At 38.5% G+C, this 11,618-nt stretch overlaps 1 protein-coding gene across 3 annotated transcripts; it reads left to right on the top strand.

Annotated features, from left to right (window-relative positions):
- The first annotated feature begins 57 nt into the window (after positions 1-57).
- On the top strand, positions 58-9,978 carry LOC125673951 (deformed epidermal autoregulatory factor 1 homolog). 3 transcript variants are annotated; one of them, XM_048910920.2, is made up of 9 exons: positions 66-697; positions 901-1,106; positions 1,469-1,691; positions 2,551-2,682; positions 6,302-6,340; positions 6,439-6,462; positions 6,874-6,992; positions 8,962-9,093; positions 9,369-9,978. In XM_048910920.2, the coding sequence occupies exons 1-9, from the start codon at positions 283-285 to the stop codon at positions 9,612-9,614; spliced, it is 1,536 nt and encodes a 511-aa protein (XP_048766877.1). In that variant the 5' UTR covers positions 66-282; the 3' UTR covers positions 9,615-9,978. The 3 variants fall into 3 exon arrangements, with proteins under 3 accessions (XP_048766878.1, XP_048766879.1, XP_048766877.1); XM_048910921.2 differs by lacking the exon at positions 6,439-6,462 and having other exon boundaries at positions 58-697; XM_048910922.2 differs by lacking the exons at positions 6,302-6,340; positions 6,439-6,462 and having other exon boundaries at positions 58-697.
- Positions 9,979-11,618: the final 1,640 nt, after the last annotated feature.

The following is an 11,618-nucleotide window of genomic DNA, read 5'->3' as shown; positions in this document are numbered from 1 at the left end:
AACTGCTAGTATGTTTATATATTTTTTAAATATACGTAATTATAAAATGCGTTTGCTTTGAGAGTATCAAACGTACTTTTCCGCCATTACTCGTAAAAGAACGGATAACTTCGTTATTGTCTAGAAAACGTGGAAGTCTACAGAATTTCTCATATGAACCATGTGATCAAAGCTGGGGCTGGACTTGTGCTTCATCAAATATATAGAATCAAGTCTGAAAATGCTTCCCAGGAGTTAATGTAATGAAAATGCGTTTGTCAATATTTCCGTGATCTTTCCGTAATGTCAGAAGTCGACATTTCCGAAGAACTTCCGAATGGAGACGACTCGGCTTTTACAGACGATCATCAACAACCTAACGCAGGTGGTGATGCTGGCAGCACGGTAAATGCCGAGAGTCCCTCAATCAATCACCAGGCCATACCATCACAACTCTACGTCGCAACGACACAAGGACTGGTTTCAGCTGATCAAATACAAGAGGAAATCAAAACCACTCATATCGTCATCCATGATCAGACTTTCGAGTCCGGGTTGAAAACTCCCACCACCCCCCTTCCCCCTCCCACTCCGGCAACCCCCCACAGCAGGGAGAAGGGGTTTAAATACACGTGGGACGAATCTGTACAGGGCAATATCCTGCCAGTGAGATGCAAAAATTCCAACGGGGAGCTTTACAAAAATAAATTCGGTTCAGGTAGAACTACCAATTTAACACAAGTTGCAATTTTTCACATGTTCCTGAGAGGTCTGTCATGTAAAGACCAAATTGTAAAAGTTTTAACTGTAATGATTCAAGTATTCAGGAGATTAGGATGCTGCATCATGTAAAGGCCAAATTGTAAAAGTTTTAACTGTAATGATTCAAGTATTCAGGAGATTAGGATGCTGCATTTTCAGGAGGAAGAGGACGATGTATAAAGAGTGATGGGGTCTGGTTTACTCCGAATGAATTCGAGGCCCGTAGTGGGCGTGCCAGCAGCAAAGATTGGAAACGGAGCATTCGATATGGTGGCCGGACGCTGCAGTGTCTGATTGAGGATGGCGTGTTGCAGCCGCATGCAACTTCCTGCACGTGTGCTGCATGTTGCGACGATGAGTCTGTCGTATGTTTCTCTCAAAAATTGAAAAAGTTGATGAGCCCCTCAAAATGTTGTCCCATCATTTAGATTTATTTCATGTGTAGTAGTTTGGGCTATATGGACCATGGGTATTGACCTGGATAGATTAGTATTTGGAGCACTTGATTAATTAATATTGCAGAGGTTACAACTTCGATTCATGGTCCAGCGAAAAAAATTCTCCTCTCCAATAATTTGACGATGAATCTTTAATTACCATGGATTCAGTTGTACCATGTTTTTTGCATGCTTATTACTTTATTCACTTGATATAATAATTGCAGTAACCAACTGACCGTGATATAGATGCATGTGTAACAAGAAATTGAATCATTCTGCTTTTCCAGACTGGTCCTGTGCGATTATTTGTTCCCTACAAAAGGCGGAAGAAAGACAGTGAGAGTGGTCCCCCCTCACCACCTTTGTCGTCTCCGCTGCCAATTAAGAAGCAGAGAATCAACTCTGTGAAATCGCCCGCCCCTCAACCATCACAGTCCATCACGAACGCCACATCACCTGCATCCCTGACTACTCTTGTACCGACCACAAACATCAGCAAGGACCCTGGGGGTAGGCATCCATGTTGAGACTACATTTATGTGTGTTTCTTCTAATTATGATGAGACAGGCATTTTCCTAACTTTGGGTCTGCTTACCGGACACATTTCCAATTTAAAAATCACCAAAAAAGTTCAGTTGATTGTGGATTGAAATCGAGTTCTGAATTATGCTCCTGTTTACATAGTGTTGTTGTATGAAGACCTTGTTTTATGAAGTTGTATTTGGTCGTAAAACTAAACCAGATTCAAAGAATTAGATGGAAAATACCAAACCAAGCATTACTGAAGGAGAGATTTTTGTTTTTACTATGATATTTACAAGTTTTTGACAAAGTGTCTGTTATTCTAATTATAATCAATAATTAATAGTGATTAGTGAGATACAAAGAGTTAATTATTATACATGATATTCTTTACAATTCCCATCACATTAATCCAGACACCCTGAGTACAGTGTATTAAAAAAAAAAGAGAAACTTCGAATTAATTAACATCCTGAGTACAGTGTATTAAAAAAAAGAGAAACTTCGAATTAGTTAACATCCTGAATCCAGGACATGTTTTTGTAGCGACAGAATTTAAAGTTTGGTGTCAAGATTCATGTTTACAGTTTCCTTTTAACACGAATTCGTGAACATCAAGGCCTGGATTTCTGGGGGAAAATCTCTTATAAAAATCGAAAATTGAACTAATGTCTGAGATTTGCTCAAATTGTGAAAAAATTTAAACTCAAACTTAAGTATGAGATTTTTTCAAGAATTCCAAAGTAGATTAGATTTATTTGAATGTAATATTGACTTTACAGTGTGCAGACTCAATAAACTAAAAAAAAAAACTGTAGAAAAATAGTAGTTCTCTTCTCCTTTCAGCTGTCATGGTTTCCATTGGTGGTCAGACCCACACAGCCCAGCCCATCAAAGTGACCACATCAGAGGGAGAAACTATGCAGATGCAGATCCTGACAACAGCAGACAATCTTGGGACATTCCTGACAACAGGAGGTACATGAGGGGTAGTCATTCATGCAGTTACTCCCCCTGCAACACTGGTTTTAGTGGGGGGGGGGGGGGGGGGTAGTGGGGTTTGTCCTAATGGTCTTATGGGGAAGGGGGGGGGGGGTGTTTGTCCTAATGGTCTTATGCTTCACATCAATAGTATCAACAAACAGGACATGGTCATATGATTAATTTCTTTAATAGCATGTTGATTTTTAAAAGGTTGGGTTTTTTTTGTTTTTATCTGTAGAACTCAACCACTGGTGTATGAATGTAGTGTTTCAAATGCACAGATTAAAAAGACCAGCCTTGTTTTTTTATTACATGGAATGGTAGAACTTTTATTTCTGTCTAATTGATACTGAGAACTTGCAAATTTATGAAGCTGGGCTGAGTTCAATATCGTAGCGGCTAGCCTAGGGGCTAGGTATGGTGGTTGATCTGTGCCATTTTACATGTTATAATTTTTTTGTTATTTCGAGTTGAAAAGACAACAAAACGATATTTATCAACTTTTCATCACGAAATAACAGAAAGACGACAAATTGATTATATTAGTTATTTTTTGCCTGAAAAGAATGAGAAGGCAATGCATTGTAAAATGGCATAACTCAGCCGCCATGCCTAGCATCTAGGCCAGCCGCTGTGATCTTGAACGCAGCCCAGATTTTCATTTTCACAAGTGAACAAGAATATGTCAGACACCCGGAAAACATAAATTTAGATATATTTATGAAGAAACACGACTAAAGCATGCTATAGTATAACTGGAATTAAGTACTCAACGAAATTATAGTGGGGGTCAAGCTTTTATTTAAGTTAATGGACACCAAATTCAATCTTCAAAAGATTTTAACAGAAAGATTACACTAGAGATACTGATTTGATATAATGAATAAATCATTTTGGTCATTAGCACCTACTATACAGTTAGCCTGATTAACCCCCTCTCCCTCTGATTAGGGACTATGACCATTTTTTACTGTTTAGATGGCAAATTGACAATTTGAAGAGGAAAATTGTTACTGAATTGGCAGATAATGTAAGATGTAAAATTTGCATATTTACAGACAATGAACACATGATATTTCTCATCGTTAGAGTGGGGGAAGGTTGGAATGCAATTTTTAGAATTTGTTAACTTCTGAAGATGTTCAATATTCATTTTGTCAGCTGAAGTGAATGTGGTCAAATGAGTAAATAAGTACTACAAGCTCAAGTTACAATTTTTTAAGCAGTTTAGTCCACAGTGTGAAATGATACTGATTTAGATTATGCTTACAAGTGTTAATTTGTACATGCAATTTAATTGTAGATTTTATAACTAAAAGCACTTTGTTGAAAATATCAATGAAAAATTGATAATGAAAAATGATATACTTAAATTGGATTTGCAAAAATATTTTTCTCAAAAATATAGTTTCACACGGTTTTTAATGGGTTTTTTTTTTTTTACATAAATTCGCAAAAATAAGAAACACAAAACTAGAAATATTGGCATTTTACTCAAATTCAAAAAAATAAATTGACACAAAAATATCCAAATTTACGGTATTGACTTTCATGACTGTACAATGTATAGCGTGATTGTCCGTCGCTATAGTCAAGAGCGCGACTGTCCGCCCCTCTAGTCGGGAGTGCAACTGTCCGCCCCTATAGTCAGGAGTGTGACTGTCCGCCCCCATAGTCAGGAGTGTGATTGTCCGCCCCCATAGTCAGGAGCGTGACTGTCCGCCCCTATAGTCAGGAGTGTGACTGTCCGCCCCCATAGTCAGGAGTGTGATTGTCCGCCCCCATAGTCAGGAGCGTGACTGTCCGCCCCTATAGTCGGGAGTGTGACTGTCCGCCCCCATAGTCAGGAGTGTGATTGTCCGCCCCCATAGTCAGGAGTGTGACTGTCCGCCCCTATAGTCAGGAGTGTGACTGTCCGCCCCTATAGTCGGGAGTGTGACTGTCCGCCCCTATATATTCAGGAGTGTGACTGTCCGCCCCCATAGTCAGGAGTGTGACTGTCCGCCCCTATAGTCAGGAGTGTGACTGTCCGCCCCTATTGTCGGGAGTGTGACTGTCCGCCCCTATAGTCAGGAGTGTGATTGTCCGCCCCTATAATCAGGAGTGTGACTGTCCGCCCCTATAGTCAGGAGGAAATTATTGAATTATGCAAAATGTAGGCGTCTCCATGACATAACGTACCTGTGAAACAATTGTTGATGTTCTGAATGTGAATAGAGGGGAAAACAAGGGGCGGATCCAGGAAATTTTGTTATGTATATCATCTGACATCATTGCCCTCCCATCTTTAACATTCATGCAGGGATACACTGCGCTGCACTGATAATTATCTTCAAAGAAAACTTTTAATTCTTCAGCATGATGGCAAATTTTTGTCTCCCACATCAGTGAAAGCAGGTTTAAAGGTGTATGTTCCGCAATCTTGACGTAGTTGTTTAAGCGTAATGCACCAACTCCACAGATGAATTACGTACCTGTCAAAATTTGTAAATCTATGTGTTTTGATGTATCAGGAGAAAGTTTAGAGCTGCATTATTACTGATATGTTTATCTTTTGCTTAAAAATTATCCTAAAGTTTATCAGAGAAGCGCCATGTGCCATTCAGCATTAATATTGGTCTGTTTGTCTGTCTGTCAGTTTGCAACACCTTAGCTCCTTGGTGTGCTGATCAATTTGAGCTTTGGCCATGAAACTCCACATGAGCAGTCTCCAAGACTAAAAAAGACCTTTATTGTTTTTGAAATCTAAAGGCCAAGGTCAACAGTTCATGTGTGGTGTTATTAAAGAAGTGGTTTCTTAATGATATATGGAATACATCTTGAATGTAAAACTGATATGAAATCATAAATACTCCATATTGCATCCCATCTGCCATAGTTTTATCAGTTATTACTTTACTTCATGGGTTACCAACTACCCGGTAAATAGTCTTACTGGTCGGTCGAGAATTTTATTATTTCTTTGGACCAGTGGATAAGAAGATAACCGGCCCAAATTCCATGATTGAATAATTTACTAGCCCAATCATTGATAGAATTTCTATATATATTCAAATTAACTAGCCCCAAGGGCACATGCTCTTTACAAAGCAATAGCCCAAATCCATCATTTACTGGCCCCAGACCATCGGATCATCAATTAATGTGAGCCCTATATCTACCCAAATGCAACCTCTGAGTAATGTAGTGAGAATGGGAAGTACAGGAAGCAATTTTAAAACACTTGAGAAGTTTCCATGATATTTACAGGACCCTTCTAATTCTTTTGTATTAAGGTCAAGGTCATTAATTTAGCATTCATAAGAAATGGTTCAAACCTCCACTTGACGACTCGAGATTGACTTAATGGTCAACCGGTCACAGGGCAAGAAATGGTTCAGGATAATATCACAAGTACTGTGTGAGAGCTTTAGTGATGAAACTTCACATGATTACGGTAGTATTTATCACGAAAGGATGACCATATCACTTAGGTCAAAAGGTCAAACAAAGGTCATTAGCTTACATACATGAAAAGAAAAATCCATATATTTGAGGTACTACATTCAGCTTATGCAATGCAACTCTACATAAGAAACCCTGTGATTTAAAGATGACCCCTTTTGCTTTTTAGGTCAAAATGTTAGAGGACAAAGTAACCAGTTTATATATGGTAAGAACCAAGTGGTGCCACAGCCACTACTTAAGCTGCAGCAATGAACTTCACATGAAGTTTTTCTATAGAATAAAATATATGAATTTTATTAAAAGGTCAAGGACACCAGCTGACAAATGGTATGAATGGATATCTTATTTCACTTTGAGCTGAAGGAATGAAGCATAATATGAACCCCCCTCCCCCTTCCCCTTTCATGCAACAAAAACAATGACCCCTATTGTGTAAAATTAAGGTGGATACCACTTCTTCGCAGATGATAACGTTTATATATATATATATATACTTTCTGAACTTTTTCAAAATTAAAATTTCCATCACAAAAATTTTATCTTTTGTTTTAGAGATCAAACGTTAAAATTTACCTTCTCAAATAGGGTGAATGAACTTTGTATGATACACTTCAGCTATGGAACTCTGCAAGAACAAGGCTTTCCTAAAATATTTCACTCTCTCAAAAACACAAATAAATGCTCAGGGATGAGCTTAAATTTGCAGAATTGTTTATTTTTCGTCTCTGACTCTTGTAGATGCTGTTGTTATGGCACCCATTTCTGATGTGAAGAATACCAACGGTGGGATGACAAATGCAGCAATTTTGTCCGTACCGGACATGTCAGAGCAGAGGCAATGGTGGCAATTGGAGGAGGTAAGGGGGCAAATCAAAACCTATTTCTGAAGTTGAGGGAAAAATGCAACTTCTCAGCAAACCTATATTTGATGAGTTGCATATTCTTGAATCAAGACCTACAAAACGATCACTTTGTTTATTTTATTCATTGGGGCAACACTGGATTGAAAATTCAGCCAGTCTTTGTCCACTCTGATTAGAATTAGATCCTTTGATCTGCTCACCTAGCAATATACGTGAGTGGATCAGAGGATCTAATTTTAATTAGATTAGTCTTTGTCAATCGCTCTTTAATACTTTATGTATAATGTTTTTATGCTCCCCTTTGAAAAAGAGGGGGCATATTGTTTTGCAACTGTCGGTCGGTCTGTCTGTCTGTCTGTCGGTCTGTAGACCACGTGTTGTCCGCTCAATATCTTGAGAACCATTCACTTGATGATAATGATATTTCATATGTGGGTTGGTTATGAGTAGAAGAGGACCCCTATTGTTTTTCAGGTCCAAAGGTCAAGGGTCAATCTACTCTGGACATAGGAATATAATGTCCGCTCAATATCTTGAGAACCTTTTGCTTGAAAGACATCAAACTTGGCACACTGGTACATCCTAAGGAGTAGATGACCCCTATTGATTTTGAGGTCATATGGTCAAGGTCAAGGATGAAACTGGGCATAGGAATATACTGACCATTCAATGTCTTGAGAACCCTTTGCTTGACAGACATTAAACGTGTTACACTGGTACATCTTCAGGAGAAGATTACCCCTATTGATTTTCAGATCACATGGTCAAAGGTCAAGGTTCAAACTGGACATTGGAATATACCGTCTGCTCGATATCTTGAGAACCCTTTGCTTGACAGACATTAAACTTGGTACACTGGTACATCTTCAGGAGTTGATGACCCCTATTGATTTTTAGGTCACATGGTCAATCCACTCTTGACATAGGAAGATATTGTCTGCTCAATATTTTGAATTGATGATACTACTCTCAATTAAATGATGTGTGTGTGTATAACCCTTTTCAATTTTGCACCATGGGGGGCATATGTGTTTTACAAACATCTCTTGTTGTTCATAACAGTTACCACTAGATAGTAGGATTTATTTGTACCCCAAAAAGGTCAGTTTTAAGGAGATGTCTGAAATAGACATTGCATGTGATGACATGTTGGGAATGAAATTAAGGTGTTCTGTTTCTGTCCCGTCAGCAGAGCTGCCAACCCTCACGATTTTGGCGTAAGGCTTACGATTTTAGGGCCGAAAATACGCCTTACGATTTCACTATATATCTTCCGATTTTCGCTTATTTGACATTTCGAAAGTTTTAGAGCTGTCCGTCATTGCTTTTTACTTTTATAAGAAACAAGCCATAGTCGTTACTACGTTTGTTTGCATAGTCTATATGTATACAAAATCTCGATCATTTTAATGCTTTGAAATAAACAATATGGCAGCTGCTACTAAGCGTAAGGCATGTGTTGATGGAAATAACAATACTCCCCCAAAGAAGAAAACCTAATAGAGCCAGTAATTCAAAGAACAACATGCAAGTACACTGTAAACATCTATTCGTTTCAAAGTCAGAAAGGGGGAGTTTGTATGATAAGTGTACAATCTGTTTGACAAACCGTTCAACATTTTTCACGGCGGGGAAAATGACATTAAAAAACTTGCCATAATAACTGACACAGTAACTGTAAAATTATATAGTATACTAAAGTAACAAGGTTTTATACCCAAGAAAATAAAATCAATAAAAGATGTATTGACCTTCTGCAGTTGTAAAATGCATAGCAATTAGTATGTCTAAATTCAGTAAATTTGGATTTGGAATATGCCTAAAATTGCTCAGGTTATATCTTTATTCATAAAAGATGTCCAGCGGCAGGGGGCCTCACCTTACTATTTTCCATTTCATAATGTTGGCAGCTCTGCGTCAGCTGTTGGAAATGAAATTAAGGGTTCTGTTTCTGTCCCTTCAGTTGGCCAACAATATGTTGCTACAGGCTCAGCAGCTGAAGACAATGATCGAGCAGTCAAAACAACAGACACAGCTGTTCAGGGATGCAGCTGTTCAGCAGGTCAAGACTCAAATGGAGAAAGAAAAACAAGAGGTGGGGAATGTATAGGTTCTTGGGCATAAGATGATTAGGCCAACTATGAAATTTTTCTGTTTGGCATTGGCAGCCAACGCACTAAAGTCTCTGCAATTCAAAGAACTTTTATTGATCTTTTATCTCATCATTAATGCCAAAAAAGTCCCTTTTCTTCTGACAAAGTTTGAACTTTTCTGTTATCAATTTAAAATCAACAACAAAAAGAATGGTAAAGCACTGAAAATAATTTACTTGTTCATTGACAATATAAGCCACATTTCCCATTTGATCAGGCCTTAAATGCCCTGAAACTGGAGCACCAGGTGAACCTATCTCGCGCACTTATGGCTGAGCGAGCACAGCGTCAGATAGCTGTCCAGCAAGCTGTGGCCAATAGCAGGTCCGACGTTAAAGACAATATGGATATCACGGTGGTATCGTGTGATTCCTGGTCATCGGAAAACGGTCAGCAAGCATCAAGCAATGTAGTAGAAACGATCCTAGTGACTGAGGTGGATTCTGAAAAGGAAAAAGAATAGGTGAAAATGTTCTCTTTTGTCACAGATGAAGTCGCATACTTTATTTTATTATGTTTTTTTTAACATACCATTGTTAGTATTGTTCTATATCAATCATGTGACCTTTTCTCATGTTTTAGTTACTCTCATAGTTTCTGCATTTGTGTATGGTTTGATTATACGTTTTGAATAAGTTCATCTTTTCCACATTGGACTATTTATGTATACCGTGACACACATTGGACTATTTATGTATACCGTGACACACATTGTGTCTTTAAGCACCTGATATTGTGTACATAGTCAATTATGTTAAAACTGTATCAACTTCATATTCCATACAATGTGCATTTCATAATTTTTAACAATAAATAAATCAAAGTTATTGGGTTTTAGCTTAGTTTTCAACAGAAAGTGTAACTTGCCAAAGAAGCTTTTCTGATCAATGTTGTCCGTCATCCCAGTGTGTGTGTTGATTTTTTCATACACCACTCATCAAATTTTGAACCAAACTTGGCACCGAGTTCCATGGAAGAGGTCATTCTTGGAAGAGGTCATTCTTCCATATCGTCCCAAGTAAGATAAAGGTTATCCCACATATTAAAATAAGAAGAAATGGTAAGGGGGGGGGGGGGGGGGGGGGACCGTGTTCCAGGCTTGTAATTAATTTAGAACAAAATAATGATAACTAAGAACTTTGTATCATCATCATAGAATGAGTTAGATAGATTAATCACTGTACGTTCTCTTCACCTTTCATAGACTGTTGTTTTTTTTCAAACTTGAGTGTACTTCTACATGCTTGGAACAAGTCCCTGTGGTTATAGTACAGGGGTCAGTGATTGGACAGTTCTAATAGTACAGGGGTCTGTGACTGGACAGTTCTAATAGTACAGGGTCAGTGATTGGACAGTTCTAATAGTACAGGGGTCAGTAGTTCTAATAGTACAGGGATCAGTGACTGGACAGTTCTAATAGTACAGGGGTCAGTAGTTCTAATAGTACAGGGATCTGTGATTGGACAGTTCTAATAGTACAGGGGTCAGTAGTTCTAATAGTACAGGGGTCAGTGACTGGACAGTTCTAATAGTACAGGGGTCAGTAGTTCTAATAGTACAGGGGTCAGTAGTTCTAATAGTACAGGGGTCAGTGACTGGACAGTTCTAATAGTACAGGGATCTGTGACTGGACAGTTCTAATAGTACAGGGATCTGTGACTGGACAGTTCTAATAGTACAGGGGTCAGTAGTTCTAATAGTACAGGGATCTGTGATTGGACAGTTCTAATAGTACAGGGGTCAGTAGTTCTAATAGTACAGGGATCAGTGATTTGACAGTTCTAATAGTACAGGGGTCAGTAGTTCTAATAGTACAGGGGTCAGTGACTGGACAGTTCTAATAGTACAGGGATCTGTGACTGGACAGTTCTAATAGTACAGGGGTCAGTAGTTCTAATAGTACAGGGGTCAGTAGTTCTAATAGTACAGGGATCTGTGATTGGACAGTTCTAATAGTACAGGGGTCTGTGACTGGACAGTTCTAATAGTACAGGGATCAGTGATTTGACAGTTCTAACAGTACAGGGGTCTGTGATTGGACAGTTCTAACAGTACAGAGGTCTGTGACTGGACAGTTCTAATGATTTTATACAGTGCCACAGACCTACTACAATACAATTCATCAATTTCTTACTCCGGTGAAATTCCAGTGTATTGCTAACACTTGTATTGGGAAAACTTTTAACTATAAAACGAGTTAGATTGATTGACATGCTCGTTGTTCTAATGTTGAGTGTTCGTTTCTTGTGACATCTCACTATCATTCAGTGCCTTTGATTACCATAATTTGTATCAGTATGCCTTCAAAGCTGAGACGAGAAGCGCCGAAATGGGGAATAGAAATGGAATGGGATTGCCCCATATTGTCAAGTGGGGTTACGGGGGGAATATTGAATCTTTTTGACATGAAATACTTGATTCTAAGAAGGAAAAGGGGGGAAAAAAGCATGCATGCAATTGTATACAA

Source organism: Ostrea edulis, chromosome 3 (genome assembly GCF_947568905.1).
Source record: "Ostrea edulis chromosome 3, xbOstEdul1.1, whole genome shotgun sequence".
Taxonomy (NCBI): Eukaryota; Metazoa; Mollusca; class Bivalvia; order Ostreida; family Ostreidae; genus Ostrea; species Ostrea edulis.
The sequence above is the reverse complement of the archived record's forward strand: the minus strand, read 5'-3'. Positions and strand labels throughout refer to the sequence as shown.

Coding starts and splice junctions, on each gene's coding strand:
- LOC125673951 (XM_048910920.2), top strand. CDS start 283: ATGTCAGAAGTCGACATTTCCGAAGAACTTCCGAATGGAGACGACTCG. Junction 698..900: donor CAAAAATAAATTCGGTTCAG/GTAGAACTACCA, acceptor CTGCATTTTCAG/GAGGAAGAGGACGATGTATA. Junction 6,341..6,438: donor AAGTAACCAGTTTATATATG/GTAAGAACCAAG, acceptor TTTTATTAAAAG/GTCAAGGACACCAGCTGACA.